This window comes from Lynx rufus, unplaced genomic scaffold, assembly GCF_022079265.1.
Source record: "Lynx rufus isolate CCGP_SWC_20201006 ecotype Redwood Valley unplaced genomic scaffold, mLynRuf1.p SCAF_2, whole genome shotgun sequence".
In the NCBI taxonomy this organism is placed as follows: Eukaryota; Metazoa; Chordata; class Mammalia; order Carnivora; family Felidae; genus Lynx; species Lynx rufus.
Window position 1 is genome coordinate 202,073,946 of NW_025814834.1, and position 13,572 is coordinate 202,087,517.

The following is a 13,572-nucleotide window of genomic DNA, read 5'->3' on the forward strand; positions in this document are numbered from 1 at the left end:
GTCATATTCCGGGTGGAGGTCAAAGGTCAGCAAGGCTCCACAGCAGATTGGATGCTGGGGAAAGGCAAAATAAAGCCTGGGCTCAGATGCCAAGTACCATGTTCCTGGCAGGCAAAGGAGCAGGTTTCTCCCATTCTAGTCCCTCTGCCTGCGCAGTGGAGCCCTGGAGAATGTATGTCCTTCGCTGTGTTCTGCACACCCTGGTCTTCTCTGGAGATCCATTCATTCCACAGACACCTGCATGGCGCGGGGGGGGGGGGGGGGGGGCGGGGGGGCGGGTTCTGAAGTTCACAAGTCCCTCCTAGCCCTTGCCTGGGCACACATCTTAAAAGCTCCTGCCGTGTAGTAGACCACAGTGGTTGGCTGCACAGGGGCACAGGCTGTTCCGGAAGCGGCCAGTCTCAGAGGTTCTGGCGGGAGAGGAGGGAGGGGAGAGGCCAAGTCCCGGGCCGCTAGGGAGCGGCGCTGCCCCAGGGCCGAGGGTGGAGCTTTCCCAGTCGGCCGGGAAAGGGCTGGGCCCGGCCTACATGTGAGGGCAGGAGAGAGCGACGGCGGACTCTTTCCTGCGGAGTCCGGGTGGTGGACACGGCCAGACCGATTCCCGGGACTCCGAGCGGCGGATCACTGGATGCCCCAGATTCTCGGGACCCAATCCCCACTCAGATCTTCAGGACCTTTGGTCGGAGCCTGGCTTTGGCCCTGGGCTCCAGATTCCCGGAACAGGGCCTCTGACGGACTCTGGGTTTCCAGATTTCGTAGGAGATTCCCAATCCTGAGATCCCTGGATCCGTAGCCACTGGCTCTTGCCCCGCCCCGGGTGCCCAGAGCCGGGCGCCTGACACCGGAGCGCCCCCGCATGGCAGGGCCGTGCCAGCGGTCTGGAGCCCTGGAGCGCGCCGGCAGCTGCTGGCAGGACCCGCTCGCCGAGGCGCTGAGCCGGGGCCGGCCCCCCACCGCGCCCGCCGGCCGGGGCTGCGCGCGAAGCCGGCCGCTCAGCGTGGTTTATGTGCTGACCCGGGAGCCGCAGCCCGGGGTGGAGCCCGAGGCTGGAGCCGAGGCGGAGCCGCTGCCCCTGCGCTGCCTGCGCGAGGCCTGCGCGCAGCTCCCCGGGCCGCGACCGCGACCTCAGCTGCGCAGCCTACCCTTCGGGACGCTGGCGTTGGGAGACACCGCGGCGCTGGATTCCTTCTACAACGCGGGTGAGGGCGCGCTGGGGGCGGGGTCAGGAGCCGGGGCGGGGCTTGGGGGTCCCGGGGAGGGCCGAAGGGGGCGTGGTTCGGCGATTCCGGGGAGACCCCGAGATGGGTATATGGGGTCTGGGGGGCACAAGGTGAGCTAGGCTGAGGGGTCGAGGTAGGGCCATGATAAAAGTGGAATTTAGGGGATCTGGAGCGCGGCCGGCCTTGGATCGGGGCTTAAAGCACTCTGGAGTCGGCACCATGCCTGGGGTTAGGATTGGGGCGAGGCTGGGAGGGGGACAGAGTGTGAAATCTCAGGAGTGAGGTTGGAGGGCTCAGCCTCAAGACGATCTCACGCGGAGCTCGTGAGGGAGGATCCTGGGAGGTGGAGCTTGGAGTAGGGAAAGGGGCCGTACTTGGGGGGCTGGAGTTCAGGGGAGGTAGCATACTACTTGGGAAGATCGGGCTAGAGAGGCCGAAAGAAAAGCCAAGGGATCCATCGGCGCGGGATTCTGGGCGAGGGGGTTTAGGTTGTGAGGCCCCAGTGGTTGCGAGGTAGTGGGCGGAACTGGAGGCAGGGCTGGGTCGCTCGGGGGCGGGGCCAGACCGGCGGCTATTCCCGCTCTGGTCACCCCTCCCTTCCGCCAACCCAGGCGCCCCGCCCCTGACACTTATTTGTTCATCCAAGAGTCTGGGAACCGAGCTTGCCTGATGGCCCTAAAATCGCAGCCTGAAAATGAAGGCTGACGCGACCTCGAGGATACAAAGACACACATACTCTTAGACTCACAAATCGCACATATGTTGATTCACGCAGGCCCTCGCAGCCACTGTCACTCACAGAGGTAGAAACATTAAGCGATACACACACAGGCACAGCATTGTCTAAACACACTGCTGGTGCCCGCCCCTCTCAAGAGACTGCGTTGAGGACTCAGGGTAGGGGACTTCTGTGTTTGCGCCACACCTTTCGAATGCCTTTCAAATGGCGCGGAACAGGCTGTTGGCTGGTGCACAGCTCCTCTCCTCCATGCTCAGTGCTCACTGGTTCTGAACAGTGGGATGAGGGTCCCAGCCTGTTGAGCCCAATCCTCTCCTGCAACACCACAGATATCATCAGTCCTGTAGAAGAGCTAGAGGGGCCTAGAAGGGGAAAACTGAGACCCAGAGCAAAACGGGACCCTGCGGGAGTCACATGGGAACACCCACCGAGCCAGGGTGGATCCCCAGGCTCCTTCCCCACCCAGCCAGGCTTCAAGGTTCAGAGCCTCCACCTCTGTGCCCACAGATGTGGTGGTGCTGGAGGTGAGCAGCTCCCTGGCACAGCCCTCCCTGTTCTACCACCTCGGCGTGCGTGAGAGCTTCAGCATGACCAACAACGTGCTCCTCTGCTCCCAGGCTGACCTCCCTGACCTGCAGGCCCTTCGGGTAGGTGGCCAGGTGGCTGGTGGGGGTAGGCACAGGGCCTGGGGTGGTGCCTACCTAGAATACCAGTATCTGACTGTCCCCTGCAGGAGGATGTTTTCCAGAAGAACTCGGTGAGCAGAATCCACCCTTCCCTCCAATGTGCCCTTTGACCTCCACTACCTTTTCTGGCCTCCTCAGTCACCTCTGACCTCACTAGTTCCCCATGTGGGCCTCTGTTCCCTACGGCCAGCCTTCATGAAGTGTGCCCCTTCTCTTTTGTCCCCATCCCCACTGGTGCTGACCTCTGACCACTTCAGTGCCCCTCTCTGACCTGGTGCTGACCCCTGGCCTGCACTGATTCCTGCCTCCCTCCCACCAGGATTGTGTTGGCAGCTACACACTGATCCCCTATGTGGTGACAGCCACGGGTCGGGTGCTGTGCGGTGATGCAGGCCTCCTGAGGGGCCTGGCTGATGGGCTGGTACAGGCCGGGGTGGGCACGGAGGCCCTGCTAACACCCCTGGTGGGCCGGCTCGCCCGCCTGCTGGAGGCCACGCCCACGGACTCTTGGTAATGGGGCGCAGAGAGGGCGCAGGAGGAGGAGGCCGGTGAGGGCCCGGTGGGCTGGGGCTGAGGGACAGGCCCCATCATTCTCTCCCCCTCCCTCCTCTGCTGGGGGCCATAGTGGCTACTTCCGGGAGACCATTCGGCAGGACATCCGGCAGGCCCGGGAGCGGCTCTGCGGGCAGCAGCTGCGGCAGGAGCTGGCTCGCCTGCAGCGGAGACTGGACAGCGTGGAGCTGCTGAGCCCCGACATCATCATGAACCTGCTGCTCTCCTACCGCGATGTGCAGGTGTGTGGTGCTCAGAGAGGCAGGCAGGGCAGCGGTATTCCGTGTCAGAGGAGCCCGAGTCCATCCCCGGGCTGTGCCCCTCAGTCACCGGTGGCTCGGAGCAAGTTACCTGATGTCTCTGAGCCTCAGTTTCCTTACTTGTGGCCGGGGACGATCATGTCGCTGTCTCCCAGAGCAGCAGGGAAGTTGGGGCACACGGTCGGTTCTCTGTGAAAGGTGTGGTGTCTACACTGCCTCCTGGGCCTTAGGTGTGGTGGGTGGGAAGATGGGGTGTCAGGGATGGGAGGGGACCCCAGCTCAAGGTTTTCCTCAGGGTCTCGGGGCTGATGGGACCCCCCCCCCCCAGAGGCCATCGTGCCAGTGTGTGCCGTGCCCTCCCGCAGGACTACTCAGCCATCATCGAGTTGGTGGAGACGCTGCAGGCCTTGCCCACCTGTGACGTGGCCCAGCAGCACAACGTCTGCTTCCACTACACGTTCGCCCTCAACCGGTGAGTGGCAGAGCCATGTTCAGGTCATAGCCACTTGAGGACATGGGTCTCTGCCGTGTGACGTCACCGCAGTCTGGGATCAGTGCCATTCAGGGAATTTGCTGGCCAGGGTCACACCGAGGTCAAATGGTCCCTGTTGTCCTGTCACTGCTGCCTCTGGGGTGGAGTGGGGTGGGAGTGGTGCTGCTGCCCTTGGAGCGGTCGCAGTTCCCGCCGTCACGCTTCCTCAGAGTCACAGCTGCTAGGAATCACTTCTCTCTGGGATCGTTACTTCTAGAGACGTCCGTGCTGACCAGAGTCACAGCTATTCTGGGTTCATTACCGTCAGGCCTTTGGAAGGGGCCCTGCCGTTCAGGGTCTAGGGGTTCCTGGGTAGAGAGGGGGCGGGGCCGTCGGGTAAGTCCCCAGCCTATCTTCCCCTTTCCCTAGGAGGAACAGGCCTGGGGACCGGGAGAAGGCCCTGGCTGTGCTTCTGCCACTGGTACAGTGTGAGGGCTCCGTGGCACCTGACCTGTACTGCATGTGCGGCCGTGTCTACAAGGACATGTTCTTCAGCTCTGGCTTCCAGGACGCTGGGCACCGGGAGCAAGCCTATCACTGGTAAGGGGCGCCAGTGGGTAGACAGTGGGCTGAAGGACGGGCCTGTGGGCATCAGTCCAGCCCTGAGTCCCCACCCGCACCCCAGGTATCGCAAGGCCTTTGATGTGGAGCCCAGCCTCCACTCGGGCATCAACGCAGCTGTGCTGCTCATCGCTGCTGGGCAGCGCTTTGAGGACTCTGAGGAGCTCCAGCTCATAGGTGAGTCCGTCCTGCACCCCTCCTCCCAGCGGCAGGGCCTCTGAGGGGCCAGGGGAGAGCATGGGGAGAAAGGACACTGGGCCGGAGCTGGGAGTGGCCTTGTCCCCTTTTGGACTTATTCTTCCCAAACCCACATCTGGACCCTCATACCTGTCCTGGGCCCTCATGAGCCCTGAACCCACAGGTGTGCCTAAGGCCACACCTGTGTTCCTTATACACTGAATTCTGCACACACTTGTTCCCCAAACCTTCCTTTTGCCGAAGCTCCTACTCCCATCTGAGAGTCCCACTAAAGTTTTCAGCTATTTCTTTTTTTTTTTTTAATAATTTTTAATGTTTATTTATTCTGAGAGACAGAGAGAGAGAAAATGCACCAGTGGGGAGGGGCAAAGCGTCAGAGGGAGAGGGAGTGAGAGATTCCCAAGCAGGTTCCGTGCTATCAGCGCAGAGCCCGACGCAGGGCTCGAGCCCACAAACCGTGAGATCGTGACCCGAGCTGAAATCAAGAGTCGGGCGCTTCACCGCGCCCCTCACCTAGTTCCACCTTCCCGCCCACACGGGTGCTGTGGCCCACACCTGGGCTTTGCCCACACCTGCCGCCACACTCCCTAGGACCCGTACCGCTCTCTCCCAGGCATGAAGCTGGGCTGCCTGCTGGCCCGAAAAGGCTGTGTGGAAAAGATGCAGTATTACTGGGATGTAGGCTTCTACCTGGGAGCTCAGATCCTCGCCAATGACCTCGCCCAGGTGGCGCTGGCTGCAGAGCAGCTGTACAAGCTCAATGCTCCCATATGGTAGGTGGTCCCCTCCACAGTCTTGGCCCGGCCTGGGCTGCCAGCCCCCGAGCTTATGTCCGCTGGCATTCCAGCCTGAGCCCTGGAGCCAACGACATGGCCTATTCCAGACCGGTGCCCGCCGTACCCAGTGCCCATGTTCTGGCCTCGTCCAAGCCAGTCTGCTCTCCCTGGCAGTGCCAGCCGGGGCTTGGGCTGAGCTGAGGACGAGGCCGTGCCTGCAGGTACCTGGTGTCCATGATGGAAACCTTCCTGCTGTACCAACACTTCAGACCCACGCTAGAGCCTCTTGAAGGACCCCCGCACCGTGCCCACTTTTGGCTCCGCTTTTTGCTACAGTCCTGTCAGCCACTCAAGACGGCTTGTCCCCAAGGGGACCAGTGCTTGGTGAGGCCGCCCAGTGGGAGTGTGGGACTGGGAGAGGGGCAGGCCCCTTCTAACCCAGCCCCTTCCTCATCACCTGCAGGTGCTGGTCCTGGAGATGAACAAGGTGCTGCTGCCTGCGAGGCTCGAGATTCAGGGTGCTGACCCGGTGAGCGCAGTGACCCTGAGCCTGCTGGAGCCCGAAACCGAGGTGAGGTCACCGCTGAGGTCCCCCACCCCTCACTGCTGTGCACCCCTTCTCTAGAACCTTTGTCCCATCCCCAAGCCACTCTCCCAGTCCCCAGCAGCCCCCTCAGACCCACCTTCTTCTCCCAGGACATTCCATCCAGCTGGACCTTCCCAGTGGCCTCCATCTGCGGGGTCAGGTGAGGGGCGAGACCAGGGGCGTCCAGGTCCCGGGAGGGGCGGCTTTGCCAGCCACCGGGCGCTCACTGGGGATCTTCCTCCCTTCTCAGCACCTCGAAGAGGGACGAGCGCTGCTGCTTCCTCTACGCGCTCCCACCGGCTCAGGACGTGCAGCTGTGCTTCCCCAGCGTAGGGCACTGCCAGTGGTGCGCGCAGCCTCTCCGAGGGCGGCGGGGGTGGGGCGTGCCAGGGGAGTGAGGGAAAGGAAGGGACATGTCCCCTGGGTGCTCCCGGGCATCGGAGGGGACGGTTCCGCCCAAACTACCCCTCCCGTGGGCCTGACCTCCCTCACCCTCAGGTTCTGCAGCCTGATCCAAGCCGTGGTGACGAATCCGGATTCCACGGTGCCCACAGAGGAGGCGGAGGGCGTGGGGGAGGTGCTGGAGGTGAGGAAGGGGGCTGGGAGGGCGGGGAGGAGGAAGGGCCCGGGCCCCTGCTGAGCTCCCATCTCACCAATCCCCCCCCCGCCCCCCCACCCCCGCAGTTCGATTACGAGTACACGGAGACCGGCGAGCGGCTGGTGCTGGGCAAGGGCACCTATGGGGCGGTGTACGCGGGCCGCGAGCGGCACACACGGGTGCGCATAGCCATTAAGGAGATCCCGGAGCGGGACAGCAGGTGCGGCGTGCGGGGCCGCGCGGGCGGGGCTCGGCGCTCGCTGGGGCCCGGGTGGCCGGGACCACGAGTTGAGGGGGGTCCTGTGGGCGCGACTGTAGGCGCGGGAACCGCGGATGCCCTCCTGGTCGGGCTTACAGATGCCCGGTGGGCCCGGGCCCGTGCGCAGAACGGCAGGGACCAGGAGGGCGGAAGGGTCCGGAGGGGCCTGTGGGCTGGGTGACAGATAGGGTGGGGAAGGTCAGAGAGGGGCGTGTGGTTGGGGCAGGTCCTGGGGGCGTGGCCTGGCTGGTGCTGGAGTTGGGGGGGGGGGGCGTCTCTGCCTCAAGCTCGCCTGTTGGTCTCTCCCTACCTGTCCCCAGGTTCTCTCAACCCCTGCATGAAGAGATCGCGCTGCACAAACGCCTTCGCCACAAGAACATTGTGCGCTATCTGGGCTCCGCCAGCCAGGGCGGCTACCTCAAGATCTTCATGGAGGAAGTGCCCGGAGGTACCTGCCCTGCGTGGGATGGCAAGTGGAACTGGAAGTGGGGGGCATGGAGATGGAGCCAGGGAGGGGTGGGAAACCCTTGGGGAAGATGAATCCTAGCGTGTGTGGGTGGTGTAGCCTGGCATTAGCTGACACAGTGCGGCTGGGTGGTGATGGAGTCTGGGTCATGGCATGGGTGTGCCCGGGCCTTGAGCAGAGAGCTGAGGGCGGGAGTAAGTGGGCACCAGTGATGACCTCGGATTGCTTCTGCCCAGGCAGCCTGTCCTCCTTGCTGCGGTCAGTGTGGGGACCCCTGCAGGACAACGAGAGCACCATCAGTTTCTACACCCGCCAGATCCTGCAGGGACTCAGCTACCTGCATGACAACCGCATTGTGCATCGAGACATCAAGGTAAGCAGGGCGCCTGGGTGGCTCAGTAGGTTAAAGCATCCGACTCGTGGTTTCAGCTCAGGTCATGATCTCACGGGTTCGCTGTCAGCGAAGAGCCTGCTTGGAATTCTCTCTCTCTCTCTCTCTCTCTCTCTCTCTGCCCTTCCCCCTGCTCATGTGCACGTGCTCTCTCTCAAAATAAATAAATAACCATTAAAAAAGAGAGAGCGCGCCTGAGTGGACAGTCAAGCGTCCAAATCTTGATTTTGACTCAGGTCGTGATCTCATGGTTTGTGAGTTTGAGCCCCGCATTGGGCTCAGAGCCGATGCACAGAGCCTGCTTGGGATTCTCTCTCTCTCTCTCTCTCTCTCTCTCTCTCTCTGACCTTCCCCTGCTCTCATCCTCTCTCAAAATAAATTAAAAAATAATTTTTAAATAAAAAAAATTAAATTAGGGGCACCTGGGTGGCTCAGCCGGTTGAGCGTCTGACTTCAGCTCAGGTGATGATCTCATGGTTCGTGGGTTCGAGCCCCATGTTGGGCTCTGTGCTGACAGCTCAGAACCTAGAGCCTGCTTCGGATTGTGTCTTCCTCTCTCTCTCTCTGCCCCTCCCTCACTTGCACTCTGTCTCTCTCTCTCTTAAAAAAATAAATATAAAAAAATTTTAATAAAAAAATTAAATTAAAAAGAGAGAGAGCGACATCAGACTAAGCCCTGTAGAAGCAAAAATAAGATAAAAACAGAGAGGGAAGCAAACCATCAGAGACTCTTAAATACAGAGAACAAACTGAGGGTTGCTAGAGGGGTGTTGGGTGGGGGGATGGGCTAAATGGGCGATGGGCATTAAGGAGGGCACTTGTTGGGATGAGCACTGGGGGTTATACGTAAGTGATGAATCACTAAGTTCTATTCCTGAGATCGTTTTTAAAAAAGAGTATGAGGGAATCCTTTGGGGGTAATGGAAATGTTCAATATTATTATTTTGGTTGTGGTTATACAATTGCATAGATTTGTCAAAGCCATTTGACTTATGCTCTGAAAATGGTAAAAATTGCTGTATGTAAATTATATCCTTGGCTTTTATTATAAAGTAATTATAAAGCTGACTTTTTAAAAAGCATAATCATCATAATAATTTTTAAAAATGAAAAAAGGTAAGCCCTGTAGCTGGCCCACCCTGGCTCACTGGTGAAGGGGGACAGGAGGAGATATGGCTCCAGACAGAGACTGACAGTTTAAATTAAGAGTGCAGACCCCTTTGCAAAGGGTGGGGAATTTAATCAAGGAGGCTCCCTAGGGAAGGAAAGAACTTCAGACCTGAAGGCAAACCAGGTGCCAGGTCCCAGGAGTCATAAGTGGGATCGAAGAGGGAGGAGGCCGATAGAGGTGGGGTCAGGCTGGGATTCTAGGAGATGGGATCCCAGGATAGGATCCGGTTTTGCCATCAGAAGCCCAGCCTGATGTGCACTGAGCACAATGTCCACTCTACTTAGGGGGACAACGTACTGATCAACACCTTCAGTGGGCTGCTCAAGATTTCTGATTTCGGCACGTCCAAGAGGCTGGCAGGCATCACACCCTGCACTGAGACCTTCACAGGTAGTGGGGTGTGGGGTGGTGAGTGGGGTGCTGACCTAGGACAGAACTCTTAAGACCTTTCAGGGAATGGTGTTTCTCCTGGCCACGGAGTTAGAGCCCTAATGGGGGATGTAACCCAGGGCTGGTGACTGAGCCAGAGGTGAGGTGATAGAATCTAGAACTGGAGCTCGGATAGCTGATGATGGTGAATTTAAGTGCCTGAAATGGAGCTCAGAAATGTCGATGTGGGCTAAAGTGTGTGACAGAGTTCAGAGTGGATGATGCTGTCCAGGATATATGATGGAACCTCCAGGGGGTGAAGGAGTCAGAATATGATAGAGCCTAGGATGAGTGAGGAAACTCAGGACAGGTGTTTGACCACCAGGGTAGGTGATGAGAACTGTTTGGATGATAGAATTCACTGTGGGCACAGGTGGCCAGAGGACGATAGAGCCCCCTGCCATCCCCGCAGTGATCAAGCCTAGGTGAGCCCTATTGCTACTGCTCCTGCCCTAGGGACCCTACAGTATATGGCCCCAGAAATCATTGACCAGGGCCCACGAGGGTATGGGAAGGCAGCTGACATCTGGTCACTGGGCTGCACTGTTATCGAGATGGCCACAGGTCGCCCACCCTTCCATGAGCTAGGGAGCCCGCAAGCCGCCATGTTTCAGGTGAGACCCCCCATGGCCTGGCTCATGAGGTCGGGTGGGGACAGACTGGGCCCTGAACACCTCTAAACTTGACCTTTGTCTACCCTCTCCGACCCTTCCCAGGTGGGCATGTACAAGGTGCATCCGCCAATGCCCACTTCTCTGTCAGCGGAGGCCCAAACCTTCCTTCTCCGAACTTTTGAGCCAGACCCCCGCCTCCGAGCCAGTGCTCAGGCACTGCTGGGGGACCCCTTCCTGCAGCCTGGGAAGAGGAGCCGCAGCCCTGGCTCCCCCAGACCCGCACCGCGGCCCTCAGGTACTACACAAGTGGAGGGAGGGGGCACGCTGGGGTGAGGGCAGAGGAGCTGTGGAGGTGACAAGACTGAACGGGGGCCCATGCTGACAGCCATGTCCCTCCCTCAGATGCCCCTTCAGCCAGCCCCACTCCTTCGGCCGACTCGACCACCCAGTCCCAGACATTCCCGTGCCCGCAGGCACCCTTTCAGCATCCACCCAGTCCGCCCAAGCGCTGCCTCAGTTATGGAGACACCAGCCAGCTCCGGTGAGAGCCCAGGGTCTGGAGAGTGACTTTGCCTCATCTGGGTTTGCCCTTGTACTCCCTCCAGAAGAAGCCCCCCACCCCGCCCGGCCTTGGCACCTCCAGCCACCTGCAAGGATGGCATTTGGTGCCCCCTCCCAGATGCTCTGACTTCTATTTATCGTGCCACCTCAGTGCCAGGCTTATCTCTTGTATCCCTGTGAGGTAGGCATAAAAATACAAGAGCCAGGATTCAAACCCTGGGGTGGAGGTGGCTGGCCGGTGTTGCTACCCGCCCTCCACCGGCAGCTCCCCATTACACTAGGGTGCCTGAGGAACCCGGGGCGGAGGAGCCCACGTCCCCCGAGGAGAGTTCTGGGCTGAGCCTGCTGCACCAGGAGAGCAAACGCAGGGCCATGCTGGCCTCGGTGCTGGAGCAGGAGCTGCCCACGCTGGCGGAGAATCTGCGCCTGAAGCAGGAACAGGTGGGTGCGGCCGCCCCAGCGCTCCCTGGCGGTCGAGCGCCGACGGGAAGCCTGCTGACCGCCTCCCTCACTCCTCCACCCACCGGCAACTCTCTTGACTCAGGCGGCAACACCCACTGACAACCCCTCTTCCTTCTCAGGGTCCCCGTCTGGGCAGGAATCATGTGGAACAGCTGCTGCGCTGCCTCGCCGCGCACATCCACACGCCCAACCGTCGGCAGCTGGCCCAGGAGCTGCGGGCGCTGCAAGGGCAGCTGCGGGCCCAAGGCCTCGGGCCGGCGCTTCTGCATGGACCGCTCTTCGCCTTCCCGGATGCGGTGAGGGAGCTTTCGTGAAGTCAGGGCTGCCTAATAAGAGGTAGTGAGCTCCCTGTGCCTGGGAATGTGCAAGGACTTGGTGTTGCAAGGTTGCATGTCCTCCCTGTGAAGATAGAGCCCGCAGGAAAGGGACATCTACCCAGTTCTAACTTCCCAGCCCCTCCCTCGGCCCCAAGTCCGCCTACCCGACTAGCCTTTGGCAGAAGGCTTTCTAGGGCTTTCCAACTCGAGCCCCACCTCTATCTGAGACTCGGCCAAGCGCCCTTTCTCCCTCTCCAGGTGAAGCAGATCCTCCGCAGGCGCCATATCCGCCCACACTGGATGTTCGTACTGGACTCGCTGCTCAGCCGAGCTGTACGGGTAGCCCTGGCTGTCTTGGGCCCAGGCGGGCCGAATGGAGCTGGTCGGCGGGCCAGCGAGGGTAAAACCCCTTCGGGGGCGTGACGAGCACAAATGGGGCCGGGAGGGGGCGTGGCCCGTAGGGGTTACGCTCTGCAGGGGCGGAAAGGAACGGGTGGGGCGTGGCCAAACGGGCCTATCCCAGACTGGCACTGCCTGGCGGGTACCCAGCGCCTTGGCGCCTTGCGCCTTACCCCCAGTGTTTGGGGATGTGTTTGGGGATCCCAGATGGGCGTTCCCTCCCTGCCTGACCTCACCCCAGTCACTTGGCTTGGCAGAGGTGGAGACGGAGGCGGTCCCACCGAGGTCAGAGGAGTCAAGTAAAGAAGAGGAACCCCAGTCCAAGCAGCAGGAAACCTTGGTCAAGTTGAGCCGGCTCCCTGGGGAACCAGAGCAGGGATCCCCGCCCCTGATGGTGCAGCTGAGCCTCTTGCGAGCAGAAACTGACAGGTAAAGCCCCTGGGCCTTGTCCATCCCCTCTGAGCCAGCTTCACCCTCATTCCTCCGGCTATTCTACTCTCCCAGCCTCTGCATTCTCCAACAGGCTTCGAGATGTCCTGGCTGAGAAGGAGCGGGAGTGCCAGGCCCTGGTGCAACAAGCTCTACAGCAGGTCAGCGGGAAGGCAGGGATCTTTGCCCTGGCCTCCGAGCCCCCAGGTGAGCTGGTGAACACTAGCTGTGAGTGTGAGGCAGCTTCTGGCAGGAAGTACCCCTGGATTCACCACCTGACTCCTCCTTGACAGCTGCTCTCACAGTGGATCAGGGCCTGGTGCAGTGGCTACAGGAACTGAATGTGGATTCAGGCACCATCCAGATGGTGAGGGGGAGAGTACTGGCTATCCTTGACCCCCACCGACCAAAGACTCCACCTCTGCCCATCTTTCAGCTCTTCTCACTTCCCCTCTCTCTTCCCCTCACACAGAGAATTCACTGTGGGAAGAGCACTTAGTATACCCCCCCACCATGGTACAGATGAGAAAACTGCGGCCCCGAAAGGGGTATTTGCCCTAGCATATTGGTGGTACTACACAGCTAGTACCTGAGTCTCTGAACACATCTTTCTCTGATTTTTTCTTCCACTGTTTTTGCATCCGGGTCTCTGTCCGCAACCAGCTGCTGAACCACAGTTTCACCCTCCATACCCTATTGACCTGTGCCACTCGAGATGACCTCATCTACACCCGCATCAGGTATGTCCTGGGCCCTCCAAGGATGACCCATGCAAATGGCTTCATGTTGGTCAGATCCTGACCCCCAGCTACATGCCTGCCTGGATTCCTCCCTGGAAATTACAGGGAAACCAGTGTCCTCTGGGGACAGAGAGGGCATCAGGCAGACAGTGGGTATTAGAGAGGGCCCAGGACCTTATTCTGGCAAGCCACATTGAGCCTGCTATCCCCAGGGGAGGGATGGTATGCCGCATCTGGAGAGCCATCTTGGCACAGCGAGCAGGATCCACGCCGGTTACCCCTGGCCCCCAAGAGGCTGAATGAGAGCTCAGAGACAAGAGACTAGACCCAAGGATGGATGAATGGAGAAGACACGAGAAGCTTCTGATATACCTGCCCCAGGACTCAGGGTCAACTGGAGAAGGCCAGGTGGATGGGGGGCAGGGTAGGGCCCAGGCCCAGCCCCAGTGGGCAGAATCAACCATAGAGATGCCCCAAGCATATCAAGTACCGCCAGGCAAAGACTATTAAACAGAACACCTTTGTACACTTGGGCCTTGGCAACTTCCGAAGTAAGGGGTAGGGGCAGGGGCTCCTGGGCGCAGCTCCCTAAGGTCTTTCCGTCTAAAGTTCCTTCACCTGTTCTC

The 13,572-nt window shown here is 60.2% G+C and overlaps 1 protein-coding gene across 2 annotated transcripts; it reads left to right on the plus strand.

The window, feature by feature from the left end:
* The first annotated feature begins 342 nt into the window (after positions 1 to 342).
* Positions 343 to 13,472, plus strand: MAP3K6 (mitogen-activated protein kinase kinase kinase 6). 2 transcript variants are annotated; one of them, XM_047082675.1, is made up of 29 exons: positions 343 to 1,199; positions 2,467 to 2,606; positions 2,693 to 2,716; positions 2,965 to 3,155; positions 3,271 to 3,439; positions 3,823 to 3,929; positions 4,359 to 4,529; positions 4,615 to 4,727; positions 5,362 to 5,521; positions 5,746 to 5,908; positions 5,988 to 6,095; positions 6,221 to 6,270; positions 6,361 to 6,456; positions 6,609 to 6,696; positions 6,795 to 6,928; positions 7,288 to 7,436; positions 7,670 to 7,806; positions 9,280 to 9,385; positions 9,881 to 10,038; positions 10,141 to 10,333; positions 10,441 to 10,579; positions 10,881 to 11,040; positions 11,181 to 11,357; positions 11,637 to 11,778; positions 12,035 to 12,206; positions 12,301 to 12,413; positions 12,500 to 12,573; positions 12,870 to 12,946; positions 13,159 to 13,472. In XM_047082675.1, the coding sequence occupies exons 1-29, from the start codon at positions 857 to 859 to the stop codon at positions 13,247 to 13,249; spliced, it is 3,945 nt and encodes a 1,314-aa protein (XP_046938631.1). In that variant the 5' UTR covers positions 343 to 856; the 3' UTR covers positions 13,250 to 13,472. The 2 variants fall into 2 exon arrangements, with proteins under 2 accessions (XP_046938631.1, XP_046938632.1); XM_047082676.1 differs by having other exon boundaries at positions 345 to 1,199; positions 7,288 to 7,415.
* Positions 13,473 to 13,572: the final 100 nt, after the last annotated feature.

Coding starts and splice junctions, on each gene's coding strand:
- MAP3K6 (XM_047082675.1), top strand. CDS start 857: ATGGCAGGGCCGTGCCAGCGGTCTGGAGCCCTGGAGCGCGCCGGCAGC. Junction 6,929..7,287: donor ATCCCGGAGCGGGACAGCAG/GTGCGGCGTGCG, acceptor ACCTGTCCCCAG/GTTCTCTCAACCCCTGCATG. Junction 7,437..7,669: donor TACCTGCCCTGCGTGGGATG/GCAAGTGGAACT, acceptor GCTTCTGCCCAG/GCAGCCTGTCCTCCTTGCTG.